At 38.8% G+C, this 18,464-nt stretch overlaps 1 protein-coding gene across 2 annotated transcripts in view; it reads left to right on the top strand.

Annotated features, from left to right (window-relative positions):
- Positions 1-18,464, top strand: part of sema3fa (sema domain, immunoglobulin domain (Ig), short basic domain, secreted, (semaphorin) 3Fa) — a 68,346-nt gene that overhangs the window by 44,109 nt on the left and 5,773 nt on the right. Inside the window, exons 6-13 of one of the 2 annotated variants that reach the window (XM_042507195.2) lie at positions 462-551; positions 2,401-2,494; positions 4,995-5,114; positions 7,096-7,235; positions 9,408-9,522; positions 15,699-15,768; positions 16,578-16,722; positions 16,864-17,086. In XM_042507195.2, coding sequence (XP_042363129.1) covers positions 462-551; positions 2,401-2,494; positions 4,995-5,114; positions 7,096-7,235; positions 9,408-9,522; positions 15,699-15,768; positions 16,578-16,722; positions 16,864-17,086 — 997 coding nt within the window. The remainder of the gene's footprint in view (positions 1-461; positions 552-2,400; positions 2,495-4,994; positions 5,115-7,095; positions 7,236-9,407; positions 9,523-15,698; positions 15,769-16,577; positions 16,723-16,863; positions 17,087-18,464) is intronic. The other variant, XM_042507203.2, reaches the window with a different exon arrangement.

The following is an 18,464-nucleotide window of genomic DNA, read 5'->3' as shown; positions in this document are numbered from 1 at the left end:
GTTAAGGACTGCTAATTTTTTTAACGACATTTCCTGTTTTAATGTGTTCTGTTTTACACCTTACTTGATTTTGCTAGTTTTAATGCATTTTTTTCATTTGTTGCTTGGCTCATCTTGTCACATTTTCTTTTTTGTTTTCTTCCTGGCGCTGCATGGTTTATGCATGGAGTTTGCAGCTGTGTTTGCTTGAGTCTAATCCAACATGGTTACTAAATGATAAATGTCACCCACCAGGCTCTCTTCACTCTTTGACCTCCACTTTGACAGTTTTCTTCCCTTTTTTGTTTTTTGTTTTTTTTTTTTAGAAATGCTCGTCTTCATCGAGTCTACTTGTTTTTTTCCGGTTCTTAATTTTTGCACTTTTGCTTTTTTCCTCTTTATGTCATCCAGTTAAATTCACTTTGTTCTGGGCTGTCGAATGTCGTAATGAGATGGCCCACTGTGCCATGTCTCTGTTTTAGGGGTTCCACTACCTACAGGCACCCCAATCTGGAGGGAGAACAAGTCGGGCAGCAGACTACAGCACTACATCAGAGCCTATGGAGGCGAAGGTGGGCTGAAGGGAGTTTTGTAAAGGCTCTTTAATTTCGTGCCCACCTGGAGTACTTTTTCTTTTTCTTCTATCCAACAAGAAACTGGTTGTCACAGAGCTTGGAAGTACAAAACCAGCACACTGAATTGCTGAATCTACAAAAAAAATCTAAATATTAGAGAATAAATATTTTTTGAATGTAGACAACATGCTTCCCTCCGACAACACATTTTCTCCATATGATTCAATGGGCTCCAACACAAACACATAATGAGAATAATTTTGTCTTTTTTTTTTTTACATGGAAAATGTATGCATTTGTGTTTTTATCTCAGATTTTTACACTGGTTTGAAGTGGGCGGACCTTAGTTGCAAAAAGATGATGTCACAAACTTCTGTGCACCAATAAGAGTTTAGCCACAGAATTAAACCCTTGATAGATTATAACATAGGATATACTGTATATTAATTGTGCTTATTCAGCTCAGAGTCCTGCATTGGGTCAGGTACTTGCAGGTGTCCGGCAGGTGTTCCACAAAAAAGGTGTTTGTGGGTGGTATTAATTTATTTTACAGGTTTAGTTCTAAGTGAAATTAATAACATACAGATAACAGGTGGTGGATAATAGTATATTAAAATAAAATCATAAAAAATATATATTTTTAATTAATTGTTATTAATTTTCTATTATTTATTAATTGGATATTTTATATTTTAACCCTCTGATTTCTGACTATGTGTGTCAGCTCTTCCTTCTGCACCAACTGGAATTTTAAAGCCGCTCTAATCAGGTGTGTTACTACCAGGCACGTTAACGTTGGAGATTTGCTGCTCAGTAACATGAGAAAAAGCAAAAGCATACATACAACCTAACCCAAATAACTGAACATTACTTGGTTATTATAGGATTTAAATTGGGCTGGAGATTTTGTGTCATTGAGTCAAGTCATGTTGTGGAATTAACTGATTGCTTGTGCAGGTGGCAGGTGCGGGTCTTGAACAACAGACCTTTGCAGGACTCAGCCATAAAATGAATGTTTTAGAGGAATACTTAAGACTTGAAGCAACATTTTTGGAGGCATTATTCCTGAAGATAGTAGCTATAATAATAAAAATCCTGTGTTTTTGCCTGAAGCGGTTATTATCACCTTAGAGTTTGATTTATTGTTTTTCTTTTTTCAAATGCTGGAGCTTTTATCTACACACACATTTTTGACTCATACTGTATCTTGTTACTGAAAGAAATATCCAAGAACAGGTTAAAAAAACGCAGCTTTGGCATCACTCTGCTCTCCTTCACATATTTCCTACCTGTCAGACATCATCAGTCGGCTTTGAAGCAGCCGACAAACCTCCTTGTAGACACATACCCAGTGTTGACACAGATGTTCAAGATGTCCTCTTGCACTGTGGAATAATGAATTCTTGTTTGAGCCACTAACATCAGAAGCATGGTGGATGGGTTTTGGATTGCTCTCAGCATTTTCCTCCACCTCTCCATCTCATAGATAACTGGCTTTGTGTGCTTTCTGTTCCCCTCAGCAGATCCAATAGTGCTGTGAGAGAGTCTGTTTTGCAGCGCCTGTAGGGTCACAGCTTGTCATTGCTGCTGTGTCTCTAAACATTATTAGTTTGATGCCGTTTAAAACTGCCTTTAACATCTAAGTATACTTCAAAGTGCCTTGTACATGCAAAGAATAACCCTCCCCACACACACACACACACACACACACACACACACACACACACACACACACACACACACACACACACAAATGATTCCATAAACACAACAAACCTGTTATCAAATGAGGATGGAAAACAAGAAAATTGTTAATGATGTTTTTCCTAATTCTTTCCTGTTATAGGAATACATTTTCCGACTTGAACCTGGTAAAGTGGATTCTGGGAAAGGAAAATGTCCTTATGACCCCAAACTCAACAGCGTCTCCTCTTTGATCAGTAAGTCTCTGCTTGTTTTGGGTTTTTTTCCCTTCATACAACGTGTACAGGCAGCTTTAAATAGCTGTCTGTGGAAAACAAAAAAGTTGTGCGACATGTCTTTGGTTTTAGTCTGTGCATGCCTCAAAAGGATCTTGTAACCACATGAATTCTGTGAAACTCTGATTTAACTATTTTCTTTCACTTTTTGATAGCATTTACTCAAAAATATCTTGGTTGTTACAGCAGCTGTCTCTATAAAATAAAAAGAAACTCTGATTCTGTGTGAAAATTTAAAATTTTTTTGTTGTGCATCAGACTGCACCACTGTGCAGATTGGAGCTGCAACTAATTTCTGTTTCCACTTTAATCTGCCCATTATTTTCCCTGTTAATCGTTGAGTCATTTTGTATTTCAAAACAAAAATGAATTGTGAAAAGATGCACAGTTACATTTTTCTGAGTGCAAATCACTTGTTTTGTTCGACCAACAATCCAAAACCCATCAATCATACGCGACAGAGTAAATCAGCAAATCCTCACATTTAGGAAGCTGCAACCAGAGAATGTCTGGCATTTTGTGCTCATCATTTGAGCTACAGTTATAGTTTTATCACTGTGCGCTCTTGTTTTGTCAGACTGATGTGTGCGTGTGTGTGCTCTCGTGTCAGTGGGTGGTCTTTTGTTGTCAGCAGCTTACAGGTGGTCAGACATAGCTGTTGATCCGTGACCTCCTATGCCCTGCATCTGTGTGTGTGTGTGTGTGTGTGTGTGTGCGTGTGTGTGTGCTTTGAGAAAGAGAGAGAGAAAAAGGAGACCTTCACTGTTGCTACGCTATGTCAGCTCAATTCCAGCTGATTTGAGCAAAGCTGTAGCACCAAGAAAATCAGCTATACATTGTTTTACATAGCTGGCAGCACAGAGACATACCACACTAAGGAAGCTGGAATTCCCGTGGTTTCGGTGTTCAGAGTTATTTTTTTAGGCTTACTACTTTTCTTACCACAGATGACCTTAAAATATCACTACAGTACATATCCTGTAGGCACTCTAAGTTTCACTCGACTGACTCTTTTCACTGTATTAGTTTCTTCAAGTGGATATATCTAAATGTATTGAACTTTTTGAGTTTGTCTGTAGCAAAATATGTTAGTTATTTGTAGAATAGGATTTTCGCACCTGCAATGAAGAATTTGAGAAGGTGCTGTTGTGATTGTGGGGGAAAAATATGCAAGTATACAACTCCTAAAGCATTTTTCCTCTGTCACTTCAAATTTACCTCTACACGTTCATACAAATTCTACCTTCACAGGTTCTCAGTTGTGTTGCTCCATCCATGCAGTTTCTCTATGACATGCCGTTACAGTATATGTGTGCTGTAAAGCTAGAGCTGCCCACTCTGGAAACCTTCCTTTTGACGCATTACAAGTCATCACGTTTAAGTTTGAATTGTAAAGATAAAATATTCATTTTAATGCATTGGTTCATGTATGTAGGTAGGCTATGTAAACTCAATACAATGTTACAGAAATGTCACTGACTGATGAACTGTCATTCTAGTAGTAGTAGCAGATGTCCCAGTTTGCTCCATAGCCTTGTGTTGCACTCATGTGGTGTCTGAATATCCTAAATATTCTTGATCATATTTCATGGCTCACCTGATTTGTTTCCTTTGCTCTTCACTATCAGTGTATTATTTGGACACTCTGAGCAATAAAATGCAATACATCTTCTTTGCAGCGTCTGTGCTGTTTCCAAATTACAACTTAAAGCCTAAGAACAGACTAAAGTAAGAAGACCAGCCATCTGAGGAGTCCATGAATTCACCATTAGCTTTTGCACGCAGAGATCTAGATTTAATCACCTCTCATTCATTTACGATAGCAGTACCCAATAACAACAGCAAGTAGGTAAACAGGAAAAGTCAGGGACTCATGAGCACTGGGACATTTGACGGCTGACCCAGTATACAGCAGACACTAAAAGGAGTCACTCAAAAAGACATATTCATCATTTTCGCCCATCACTAAGTTTCACCTTTGTTCATGCACGGAAAATGACCTTGATGCATCATGTCTGATGTCAGTCATAATGAAACAGTTTAAATCCATCTGTGCTTTGGAATCACACTGATTGGCCTAATGAGTGTGACATAAGTATGATTGCAATATAATTATGAGGTCAGTGTTTCGAACCCATACAGGACATTTCTGACACCACTGGACCTGCTTTGATGAGATTTTTAAAGTATGATGTATTTTGGCTCTCTGCTGTGGGTTTTACAAAATGACAAAGACATCCTTACATCATCCAGAGTAAACACTTAAATATGTGAATGGCCACAGGTGCTGTACATGCAACCAGTCTGATTTTGATGAAACCTTGCGAAATAATGCAGCCATTTAATGAAGTTTCAATCAGACGTGGTGGTGGACATCATGTTCTTTATTTCAACCTGAAGTTTTTCATCCGTCATGACTTCACCTCTGCAACACCCCTCCTTCTCTCTCTGTGACTGGCAGATGGAGAGCTGTATGCAGGAGTCTACATCGATTTCATGGGAACAGACTCTGCTATCTTCCGTACACTGGGGAAGCAGACAGCCATGAGGACGGATCAGTACAACTCCAGATGGTTAAACGGTAATGTCTCAACTCACGCCTTGTTCTGCAGCCAGCATTATTTCCTTCACTCATCTCTTTTCAGACTGTTTTTAATTTATTCCTCTGCTTCTGAAGAACACTGCTGTAAATGTTTCATGCAACTTCCCATGTGAAGCTTCAGCGCTGCCCTGCATATCGTCTGTTCTTGGAGCTGTGTCATCTAAGAATGATCTTTCCAGCCACACACATCATTTGACTCGAAGCATAAAATGCACTACGCTAATTGTTGACTGCATGCCTGCGGAGCCTGACCACAAGGTCAGTAGTGTAGTAGCAGGGAAAATCACTGAATGTCAATAATGAGTCAGAGTAGTAGCCTCCGCTCTCTAATGAACTGTGATTGTCACAGCGATATAAATGCTGGTTGGGAGCTTTCGGTTGATGTTGCCAAATCAATCATGGCCTCCCCCAGTGTTGCTGGCTCCCAGATTTTCCTCTGACCCTGTTGCCCTGACAACAGTCCCCTGGCAGTGGTACACTGAATTGGGACACCTGAGTCCTGCTAATCAGCCATGTGGAATCCCTCGGATATTTCCCCTCCCCCAGTTACATGTCTCCTGGTTACCCCCCTTCCTCCTGGTTTTGGTTTGTCCTCATTTGGGACCCTGGTCAGTCACAGTGGGGAGGGGCACCCGGCGGTGACCCAGTAAGTCAGCCAGTGGGAACGCGCTGTGATGCCATACTGAGTATTGTCACTAGGAAGAAATAAAGGGGTGGGTTTAGGACAGTTAAAGTGCTATTCTGAGCTCCAGGCTGCTATTATTTAGGCTACAGCGGTAATCATTCTAGATAGACCTCTGCCTCATCCAGTTTCTCTGTGAGCCCTGGCAGTCCCACATACTCTAATATGTTCACTGTCATCAGTTTAGTGATGGTGTTTGGCCCTGAAAGGCTACAATGTGCTATGAAACAGGATTTACAACCTCACTTGTTTTCATGCGTATGACTTAAAGTTTCCGACTAAGTAACCTGTCTTAAAATATTTTTCTTCAGGATCTGTTGCTTTCATGGAAAATTAAAGGTACACTGTGTAGGATTTTCCTTTACAATAATGTATAGACTTATACAAAAAGTAATCCCTCTCAACCATTACTTATGACCCAGAGACTCTGCCCTCTGCCTGTGTTTTGTTACTTTTTTCGTATTTTGCTGTGGTCGGGACGCTCCTGGGCACAGCAGCAGGTGAGGTCATGACTTTATTAAAAGGCGGCCAGACTGCAAGCAGCACATACCCAAGAAGAACCTAACAAAATCCAGGGCACAGCTCCAAAAAAGGCAAATATACCAAGGCAAAGAGATATAAATAAAAAGTCTTAAAAGTCATTGAATTCATCAATCTAAAAACAAGGCCTTTGTTGGTATTTTGGTGTTAAATTGACTTGAATTAATCTTTCAAAACTCTTGAAAATGCTCAGACATGGGAAGTAGGATTTTATTAATCTTTTTTCTGACATTGGATCATGAAATCTCCAAATAATTGGTAAAATGTTAGAATTTAATAAATTCCTTGAACTCATCATGAAGGGAATCCAAGTGGTAAAACCTCACATACAGACTGAGAAACACAAAATTGTTCAGTAAACAGGCCAAAAATGCCAAATATTTCCCACGTCTGTTGGTAAACTTAATAGATACTAATATGATAATATAATATGTTCATTGTCTTCCATGTGTTCCAGTCTGAAAAAGATTGTTTTTATCAAACTTTTTCACTGAACAAAAAAAGTTATGGTTTATGTTACAATAAGCATTCAGGCAAAATAACATTGTCCTTTTGCAGTTTGAAAATTGGTCTTAAACTTATTTCATTCATTCATCATGGCATTAAAAAAGTCTTCAAAAGTTTTAATTCTACCTCTCCTTAAGCTGTAAGAACCCAGATGACATTCACACCAAAGCCTCAGCTGGGGATCATCACATCGTGGCTGGTCTGACTTTTTTCTTTCTTTCTTTTCCACAGATCCCACATTCGTCCACGCACACCTCATCCCAGACAGCGCTGAAAAGAATGATGACAAGCTCTACTTCTTCTTCCGCGAGAAAGCCTCTGAGATGGGCCAGAGTCCCATGACCCAGTCCAGGATAGGGCGGATCTGCCTGGTGAGTTATCTCACCAGTCAGCAAAACCTCATGTTGATCATCTCAACTGAAGGGTTTTTATGTCTCCGTAATGGTTAGTTATAGTCTGCAGCCTGTCTCATAGTCTCTTAGAGGCCCATAAAAACAGTTCTCCGTGATCATCAGTAATTGCTGAGCATGAAACGGTAACACACACCAATTACCAGTCAGAAAACTAAATCATTGCCGTTTGCCTCAACAGCTAAGTTTGGAAAGCGTTGTTATTTTTATTCCTTTGCACGAAATGTTTGAGCGCCAGAGTTTACTTTAGTCCACATCTGTATACATGCATATACATCCGTACAAAGCCAGAGTTGTGTTTACTCAGCTATGTATGTGTGCCTCAGCTATGCGCTGTGGCCTGGAGTGTTTTTTTTTACTGACGATGGACAGATAATGACACAGCATCCAAAACCTTCCAACCATCTGGACTTTAGAAAAATGTCTCTCAAGATGCTCCTGTGTTTGTGAGATGCATCCCTAAAGATGTGAGATATATATTAACTAAGAGTCTGCAGCCATGCGGGTGGCTTATGAGTTTTTTTGGCTCTATGAGGTTGCATTTAACCCTTTGAAACCTAGACCAACAACACTTTTGTTGTGCTGCTTTGAACCCTGAGCAACTTGGTGTTATTTATTTCAAAAACATGGGAAAAAAGTCAGTGAACATTTTTGTGAGAAATGTTCCACAAACTACAAGAAATTAGTAGATACAGAAAAAATAATAAAGCCAGGGTAAAATGTCTAGTGGGAAAAAAAGAAAAAAGCTAGCTAAAAGTGTATTTATAATCATCCTAATTACATATTAGGAGTGTGTGTGTGTGTGTGTTTTGTTTAGTTGTTGTCATTGTCATTTACTATTTTTTTTTAAACTTTTCCTAATTTCTTGCTAATTTTGAGGTCATTTCTTCTTTCCTTGCTGATTGCCATCTTCCCATGTTTTTAAAACAAACTGTGACTTTCTTGACTTGCAAAAATATCTTTTAAATTGATACTCATGTGTATATTTCATTGTCACCACTGACTAGCCACTTCCAACAAACTTGTATATAAATACAATTTTTTTTAAAAAGCATCATTCATTTTTGTAATTTAGCATACTATGTTGTGAAAAAAAGGAATTACATTTAATGAGGAGGGAATTTTGACTTGTTTAAGACTCAAAGTTCGGGACTTGGAACTTGAGTAGCAAGACTTGAGACTTTGTTGAAACTTGTCCCAGATACTTTCAATAACAGAAACATGAATATCAGTACCAAATTTGGTGTCAATCCATAGCAGATGTTGTGATGTTTCACTGACAACGTTAAACGGTTTGACATGCTGTTGGCACTCGAGGATCACCAAAGTTACTCAGAATGATCCTTTCGGGAACTTTTGCTTTTTTGAACTGTGGTGATATATATGTACAGTAAAATTCTGTTTATTGTGTAGATGTATGTGTACATATATTTATACATTTTTGAAAATTTTCCAAATTTTACATTTTATAGTTTTAGAGATGCAATTGTATTTTGTATATTTACATATGTATCTACTTTTTAGAATGTTAAAGAAGCCACTTTGTGCATTACACAGTGTGATTTTTTTTATCTTTACATATTACCTATGCTCTCTGGCCATCATAAATGTCTGTAGAAAACATCTATTAGTCGTTAAGATATTTTAGTCTGAACCAAAGGGGTGGACCGACTGACCAACATTACCACCTTTGAGCTATGCCGCTAGCAGTCCTAATAACAACACTGTAAATCTTCTCTGTCTGTTTCTGGAAGATATTAACCCATGTTACCCTGTTGACAAAAACCACAGCAAATTTTAAGAACAGAATATTTCTCCATTTGATGTTACAGTAGATACAGATAGATGCCAAATGTACGCCTTCCAGCTCTGCAGATCATTTGTACTCCATAAAAATGTGTTGAGTTCCAGCCCATGAATCATGCCCCCAAGGCTTTGAGTTTGTACCTCAGCAGTAGAAGTTGGCTGACCTCCTGTGCAGATGGGCCAAACTGAGACACAGAGCTGATCTTTATTCATACAGGCCCAATAACAACAGAGACGGTGCAGTTAGTTTGGACGGCTGTTTCAAACAGCTGTTAGTCAGACTCTTTCCGTAGAGGTGTCTGGATGACTTCTGTCTTTTACCCACAGAATGACGACGGTGGACACTGCTGTCTGGTCAACAAGTGGAGCACGTTCCTGAAAGCCCGACTCATCTGTTCAGTGCCCGGAGCTGACGGCATCGAGACACACTTTGATGAACTAAGTGAGTTTGAAATATTATTTCCCTGTTTAAAATTCTCCCTCTGTCTCTTTCTTTCATCTCTGCACATTAATACACCCCACCCCCCCACCACCAGGTGTGTCCTGTGTCCAACACCTGTTCATTATTTAGTCATCTAAAACCAAACCAAATATCCAGCTGTGAAAGAAGTATTCAGATCAATTACTTCAGTAAAAGTACTCATACCACCCTGTAAAAATGCTCTATTAGAAGTACAAGTTCTGCATTGACAATATTACTCAAGTAAAAGTAAGTATAATCAGGAAAATGTACTGAAAGTATTAAAAATTGTTTTTTAAACACCTCCAAACCTTACATTTTTTTAAATACAAAATGTATAATAAAGAAAAAAACATTCTAAAACCTTAGAATTATTTTTAAAAATATAAAAAAACACCTCAAAACTTAAATAATTTAAAAGGAAGAAAAACATAATCCAAAGAACTTAAAATCATATAAAAATAGAAATAAAACACCACAGAACTCATCATTATAAAAAAAAACCTTAAATGTTTATAAAAGTAATTAGCAAATAATTTTCTGTGTAACGACTGATTAATCAGATAACTAATCATTGCAGCTGTACTTGTAAAAATTGTTTGGTGATTTAATTAGTAACAAAACATCATATTTTATAAGCTCTTCTAATGTTTTTATGCAAAAATCTTAATTTGAAAAGTAATGTAAGCTTTCAGATAAATGTAGTGAAGTAAAAAAGTGCAATATTTCCCTCTAAAATGTAGTGGAGTACAAATATAAAGTGGCATGAAAAGAAAATACTCAAGTAAAGTAGCCTACAAATACCTCAAATTTGTACTCAAGGCTGGTACCTGAATAAATTTGTTTTCATTTCATCACTGCAAATATTTAAAATACTCTTTACAGATCATACTTTCACTCTTAACATCACTCTTTACATCATCCACATCTCAGGGAACATATAATGCATCTGCTTAGAGTTGGTGTGAAGCACGTAATGAATACGTGGCAGATGGAAAGTGAGAATTCTTACGTGACCGTGTAACTACAACTCAAAACAACGGTCTCCAGATGGACCTCTCGCTGACAGATTCAGTGTCAACAACTTTCTCATTTGCAGAGTTCTCTTCACATTTTGCCCTCCATTTGCTTTGCATACTTTCACAATGATGTTACAGTTTTGAGGCCTTCAGCATTAGCGTCTACTCAGATTTTGCTGCAGTGTGTGCGAGCCAACAGCTCACTGTTCTGGAGAGACACACACTCTGCGCAGCAGCGTTTACAGCAGCATGTGTCTGCTTATGTGCAGCAGCGCGGGGAAGAATCCCAGAGAAGCTGCAGCTTTAGATTAAAGTATCACTGACTCATACATGTTAAGCTTGACATGTCTGTTCCTTTGAACATGGCTCCTGTATGAAACAAACTGAAAGGTAACACCCTTACTGTGCGACTGTGACATCTCCGCTTTCGAGCGCACGACATGTTTTGCAGAGAATTTAAAGAAAGAAAAAAAGAAAAAAGCACAAGAGATGGAAAATCAAATACACACACGCATACAGAGTAATCAGAATACCTCCTGTGGATCATCCCGGCCTGTCCGTCATTCACATGACTGACAGGATTAACAAGGGATTTGTAGTATCCTTGAAATTAGAATGACTGCTAGTATGAGCAGCAAATCTTTTACTACTTTACACTGGTTTTTGCTAAATGTTGGCACAAATATGTGCTCTCACTGGAGCTAAAACCCACAAAATGAAATGATAGAAATACTTTACAACTTATTGTGATTTCAACTCCAAGCTAAAATTGTCCTTTAGCCATCTCACTTTCCGTCTGACAAGATGAACTTGATTTGAACTCAAATTAAAGGTGCTCAATCAAGTCTTCTGTGAGGCAGCTTTTTAAAGAAAAAGCACAACATAAAAATGATCTTCTGTTGACAACAATGTGTGAAACATGATGGCAACAGTCACTTTTAGTGCCACAGAATATATTTCCTGCGATGCAGAGGAAAAGTGAATTCAGAATGACTATGTTTAATGGGACAGGATTCGGTTTGCATTACATTGTAATGTAAAAAATGTGCAAAATGTGGTGGAAAGTTTGTGCATGTCATGTAATTTTATGACACATACTCAAAGTGTTAGAAATATATATATATTATTATACTGTAAGCATATAAAAAGAGATCCCAAATTTAAGGCATACTATGTAGGATTTGTTGCTTACTGTTTGTAAACACAACATTTAAACTTAAGTGACGCAGAGAAAGCAGTGTTGGTAAAGCGAGCAAGAGAGTGAATGAAAAGAGGGAGCAGTGGTAATGAAAGCAAAGCAGTATATCAGAGATATGCAACTTTATTTTCTGATTTTGTGTTTGCCTCAAACAGACACACAGACCTGCAGCTTGCATCCACAGAGCAGAGGAAAGAGACAGAGACAGCGATGTAACCTGGTCACTATGTTGTAGGAGAGTCCTGACCTCGCACTGGGGACTACACAAAACTACCCCAATGGTTCATAACCAGAAACCTCCCAAACAAACCAAAATAAGAAAATAAAAAAATAAAAATACAGAAAGAATGCAGGTTCTTTGCAGATGCAGACATCACCACATACTGCTAGTATATTTTTATTTTTGAAAACATCCTGCATAGTATGCCTTCAACATGCAGCATGTGACCTGCAGGGTGTTTTGTGTTAAAATTTGCACTTGAACGCACCATAGAGACTATAGCTAATTGTCAGCAACATTTATCTCTCAGTCATATTTTTTTCTTTTAGATTCTCCCCACATATTGTGACAGCGTTAAATAATTCACCCGTGCGTGAAGCGCAGCTATGAGCCAAATGCAGAGTAACATCTCTTCTTCCTGCTGTGACAAGGCTCTGCAAGTTTCAGCTGTGTGTTTTGCATTAATAGGACTCAGTGTGGGTGACAGAAAAGCGCTCTTTTGTCAGCGTTGATGCACTTTTATTGGTCTATCCGCAGCACAGCAGGTCAGTTGTAGTCTCAGTGCAGACGAGCACTCGCGGTGAGGTCATTGTGAGTCCTGAGGTGCAGCGTAACATCCCACAGCTCTGTGGTCAGTCTCCCCACAACCACAGACAGTCTGGTAGAAATGTATTCTGTCTCCAGTCCTGCTGGTCCTGATGGAGCCCAGTAGAGGCATCAGAGTGGTTGTACGAGGACTCGGGGGAGAGAGTGGAGTAGATTCAGATGGCGAGGCTAACAGAAGAGAAAGCATTCAGTGCTGTGCCGTGGGAGAGGAGGAATATAAAGAGGGGGGAGAGACAAAAAGACGCAAGAGAGATGAAAACGTCTGCCAGGCAAAAAAATAAGAGTGAATGTGTGGGCAATAAAGTTTTATTGCCTTTTCTGAGATGTAATTATGAAGGGGAAACATTGTTTTTTATTGAGTTATTTTTTTTTATGTTGCTGTAGTCCCCAAATCTCTCCTGACATAGTTCCTTTTTGCTGCTGCTTTTTGTTTGTTTTTATATTTTCTCTGTAATTATTGTCAGTGGACATTTCAATAACATATTTTAGGTGACATGCTTCAGACTGGGTATCAATAAGCTAATGATAAACTATCTGACAGTCCCTTTTCCATCCAGTGACTGCATCACACACCGTCTCCTGTGTATACTTCTCAAAAACAGACCTTATTTATCCCGTCTTTTTGTCTTCTTTCTGTGCTTACAGCAATCAGAGATGTTTCTCTGCTAATGTGACGCTGAGAGCGCCTCAAAGACTCTGTCTGATCTGACACATCAGAAACAAAAGTTGCAGTGACGCAACTTCTTCTAGTTCTCTGCTGATTTATTTCTTCTCTCTCTCGCTGCGTTCGCTCCGAAGCCAGGAGGTCTGTCAAACTGGCGTCAGATGGGTTATGAATTTCATCTTTGTCTGCCAAAAGTTAATTTTTGCTTTAGTGTGCAGCCATCAACCTGCCATTTTCATACCTTGGCATGTAAGGAGGTCTTTTTCTGGATTGATTTCAAGCTCCTGATCAAAGGAGAGTTTGTTTGATTTTGCAGCTTTGCAGAATCAGAAATGATGTTTTTACACAAAAAGCCGTGTGAATTTAAGCTTCCTTGTGTTTATTTTGTACATACTTGATAACACCAAGGGCACAAGGATCAAACCAGACTGTTACATTTCACACTAAATTCCACATGCATTATTGTGGCTTGACATTTTGCTCTTTTACGTGCAGTTTCTCACGTTCATTCGGGTGATATTTGAGGGATAAATCTGAGTAGACGGCCCTACCTTCGTAGTGCAGTTTGGCAGATTAATGTCTTGCTTCTGGCTTCATTGATAACAATGAAAAATATCTCCTATTATTAAAAAGAGGAGCAGCTTTCGTGCCTCTTTACTGTAATTAGTGTTTGCTAAAGATGTTTTACTGTGAGTTATTGTCCTTGTGTTTTCAAGGTCATTTAAAACAAGCGATCTGAGCTCCTGTCATTCGTTCCCATTGATGCACAGCATTAAATGGACCTGTGTGTTCAACTGCGGGTGAAGTGTTATTCTACTCAGCCCGTCTACTCCAAATTTCTTCCAGTTTTCTTCCTTATTGTTTTTCCTTGCACTTTTCTCTCATTAAGCCTTCAAGAGGATATGCAGGGTTCACAACTGCGTCACCCCACAGTCATTGGATGCATATGGCTCCTATTAAAGTCATGTTTCACCAGAGATCTCTATTTCACTCATATTCCCTGCTGAGGCTCAGGAACTGTAGTCTCAGCATTGGAAGAGTTTGGATTCTCATTGAGGTTCTGGTAACCACAATTCATGAGGAAGTCTCCCTGAACTCCCCCTGCAAGGAAGCAAGAAGTCTCCATATGTCACAGTTACAATTACGTTGGGTTGGAACCAGGTGGAATCTGGGAACTCATAAAACCTTGGGATGATTTGATACGAGACACTAATATTTACTTAAAACACCATGTTTTCTTTGTCTCACCATTCGTCATGACATTTATGGTGCTTCTGTAGAAATGATACCTTTTTTCATCCGTGGTGGAATCTAATTAATAATATGCACATGAACTTAAACTTCACTTCATTTCACAGGGAAATACTGGGCTTGTTACTCTACAATATTTATTTGACAGTTGTTGTTAATGTAGTTACTTTGCTTTGACTCCATGTCAAATGTCTCAGGCGTGTATGAGAGAGTGATTTTCCTTCCAGACTTCACAAATGGTTTCATTTTATTTAAAAACTTTTATTTATTTAAAATGGTTTCACAATTATTTAAAAAAAAAAAAAAAAAGGTCAAATTATCCAGTATTTCCCAAAACATCAAAGACTGGACAAAAGGTCCAAAGTATGAAAACAGCTGTGTTGCAGAACTTTGTTTTCTCCTTTTTTCTACCCATTAATCATCTCATCTGCCTGACATCTAGGCTGGGAAACACTGAGCTAAACTACATAAACCAGTTAAAAGTAGATCAATGGCCTACAACTGTACTGATGCATTAGTATCAACATTTTAACTTTAACAACATATAGTAATATATGTGTCACAGGGTACATACATTAAGTACATTTTGCGGATAATACTAATGTACTTAAACTGAAAAGAATACTTCACTTCCCACATAATAATTTGTATATCCGAACTGAACTAAAAGTGAAATGCATCTTTGCTCTCTTTAAAGCCAGACTCAATTAACAAAAACAGTAGTTTTACCTCACTGAACACAAAAGCTGCTTGTCTGCTTCTGCCTCAATCAATCAGTTTGTTTGTGTGATTGTGTGACTTTGCTCACTCTGAGCTAACCCTTCAAAACACCAAAGTCGCATATAAATATAAACAAACTAACTGATTCATGCAGCGATAGCCCAACAACTATAGTGTTCAGTGAGGTAAAATTACTGTTTTTGTCAGGTGAGTCTGGCTTTGAAGAGAGCAAAGATGTGTTTGTTTGATAAATACTGAGCATACAACTGGATACACGAGACTTGGATTATACTGCACAAGTTGTGTGAGAGTTTGTAAATTGATGTTTTGATATAGTTTTGCTGGTGTTATATGCGGACCCCTATTACTTCAACTCATTAAGACTTTTCTCTGTTTTTGGAGTCTTTGACCTCTTCCAGCACTGCTTTTCATGGTACATGACTGTGACTAATGATTATAAATGATGTCTTTATCTTTTAGGGGATGTGTACATCCAGCCAACTCAAGACACCAAGAATCCTGTCATCTACGGAGTCTTCTCAGTTTCAGGGTGGGTGACTGACAGCTCTCTCAAACTCTCTAACTTTCATGCAGTTTGGAGGTATATTTTGGTTCTCCTCCTGCAGTTTTTATTCATTTTCAGTCAGCCTGAAGGTGTCAGCTCTCTCTCTCTCTCTGATATTGAAATGCTGTGTTGCGTATGGCCTGTCAGAGTCAGGCTACAAAGACAAAACCGGCTGTGAATCTGGAGCCCAGAGGGAGTCGCGCTCCTCTGAGAGACTCACTGAGCCTATAGTTCCACATAGGTCAGGTTTGATAGCAAGCTGTCATTCAACACACAGCATTAAAATTCAGGGGAACCAAACAGACATGTAAATTGAGATTCTGACTGTGCACAAGCGGGGAGAGGCGCACACCCAGTCATAATAAACATGTCTTGATTAATGTATTTGAGAAACAAATACTGTTATTGTTTTCATCCTCTCCTTAGGCATCAGGCAAGTTAAAACCCAGCTGATAAAAACACATGCAGCGCTAATGATAGAGGCCCATGACAGGAGCTACAAACATAGTACACCCACCACGCAGCAGCGAGAGCCTGAGCTCTGGCGATTCTCTGCAGTACGTGGGTGTTTTGTATGTCAGTGTGTCAGACAGCTTGACTCTAGTTGAGTCGGTTTGAGAGTGTGTTTGTGCGTCATAATGTTTCAGTGCGTTCCTGTAAGAGGCCGGCTGAGTACGTGGGAAGGAAGTAGATTCTAGCCGCCGCAGAGAGTGCTCGTAGTAATTATCTCAGAAAGCGAGTCTCTCTGGATCCTCTTGCTTCTGTTCATCCTTTTTTCTCTTGCCCTCCTCCAGAGCTGTGTTTAAAGGCTCGGCAGTGTGCGTCTACTCTATGGCTGACATCCGTATGGTCTTCAACGGGCCGTTTGCCCACAAGGAGGGGCCCAACTACCAGTGGGTTGCGTACACTGGGAAGATCCCCTACCCACGACCTGGCACTGTGAGTTATAAACAATAAGCCATGAAAACACGCCTCCTCTCATTACAAACAACCAACATCCTTCTTATATGAACATGTTTTTACTGCTAAAGGAATTTGGTAAATTGCAGGTTTGACACTTAGATCTGTTTGTGTCAATAGTGTCCTGGAGGCACTTTCACCCCCAACATGAAATCCACAAAGGATTACCCAGACGAGGTGATCAACTTCATGAGAAACCACCCCACCATGTACAATGCTGTATACCCAGTGCACAAGCGCCCCCTGGTGGTCAGAACCAACGTGGACTACGAGTTCACCACAATTGCAGTGGACCAAGTGACAGCTGCTGACGGGAGCTACGAGGTGCTCTTCCTGGGCACAGGTCAGTGCTCTGAGGCCTTTATTAACATTATGTGATGATATCTAATATGCATAGTGAAGCATATAAAGTATAAGCCCTCTAGCCTTGGCTCTGTCTGACAGGTTCACACACTAACTGAGGATCTCCTTTTCTCATAATCATAGATGAGATACATTTTAGGAATTGTCAAAGCAATTCTATGGGTTTTTTTTGGGAGGGGTTGTAACACAATTTTTAGTCTTACAGTAATAATGTACATACAAACCCCTACACAAATATATGTGCATATAAAGTATAATAACAATACTACTATATAGCAAAAATGCAACTGTGAAAAAGAGGGGAAAAGGGCAGGGGGGATAGCATCTAATAAAAAACTGGGAAAAAAAAATTTAAGAAATTTTGATTTAACTGAAGCAGTCCATAAAAGGTTATCAATTTTTGCGAAATTTCTTATTTCTTTCTTCTGTTTGTTTGTTTTCACAGATAATAAAATTTTCTCTAGTTACAAGTGTTTCATTTCCATCCTTCCATCCTACATTTAAGGGCCATTCTGCCAAATCTGTGCCATTTATTTGTTTTAATTTTTCAAAACTTAAACCTCGGTTGGTTTCTAAATGGAAGATGGTTTATATCAGGAATGAGAGTTAGAGGACTGAGTGTTTAGCGTAGCAGTAAACCGGATAAGGGGGAACATACTAACAATCTGTTTTTAAAGTCACATTCAATTAAATAAATGGATTTCGTGGAATTTAAGACTGCATAAATAATGTACAAAACAAGAAATAATCTACCTCCTGGCAATATACAAAAATGTTTTTGGACAGAGAAGCGGGTTATAATTTAAATGGGAAATTGAATCTGAAACAATGTTATGCATACACAAAGCTTAAAAGTGTTTATCTATTTGTGGTGTGGTTTTGTGGAATGGACTGGAAGAAGAAAGTAAGAATATCAGACAGTTCAAAAATATGTTCAAAAAGAGAATTTTTGTGAGGCACAAAGACGAGGAAGGGGGATCTAAAGCTGGTTAATGCTGATGCTGTTGTTTTCTTTATTTCTTTATTGGGAAAGTGTTGTTGATTATATATATGAAGAGCATTAACAGAGTGGTTTAGGTGTAGGGATGGACACTTAGACGGAGAGTTGGTTTCCACTTGTGGATTAAGGGGTTAGAATTAAACAGGGGTAGGACCAGACGAGCATTTTACTCCTTTTCAGACTTGTAGTAGTCTGTATACGTTAACGTTGCCTAATCATCATAGCTGTCATATGTGTTTACCATTTTTTTCATATGCATAGTATTTCACATATTTTTAATTTTTCCATATAAAGTATATTCACTTCAAATTCAAAATGCATTAGTAAATGCATTAGCCACATAACATTTGTGTTAATA

Source organism: Plectropomus leopardus, chromosome 2, assembly GCF_026936395.1.
Source record: "Plectropomus leopardus strain MGB_pleo_1.0 chromosome 2, ASM2693639v1, whole genome shotgun sequence".
Taxonomy (NCBI): Eukaryota; Metazoa; Chordata; class Actinopteri; order Perciformes; family Serranidae; genus Plectropomus; species Plectropomus leopardus.
This window is presented reverse-complemented; position numbering and strand designations above follow the sequence as displayed.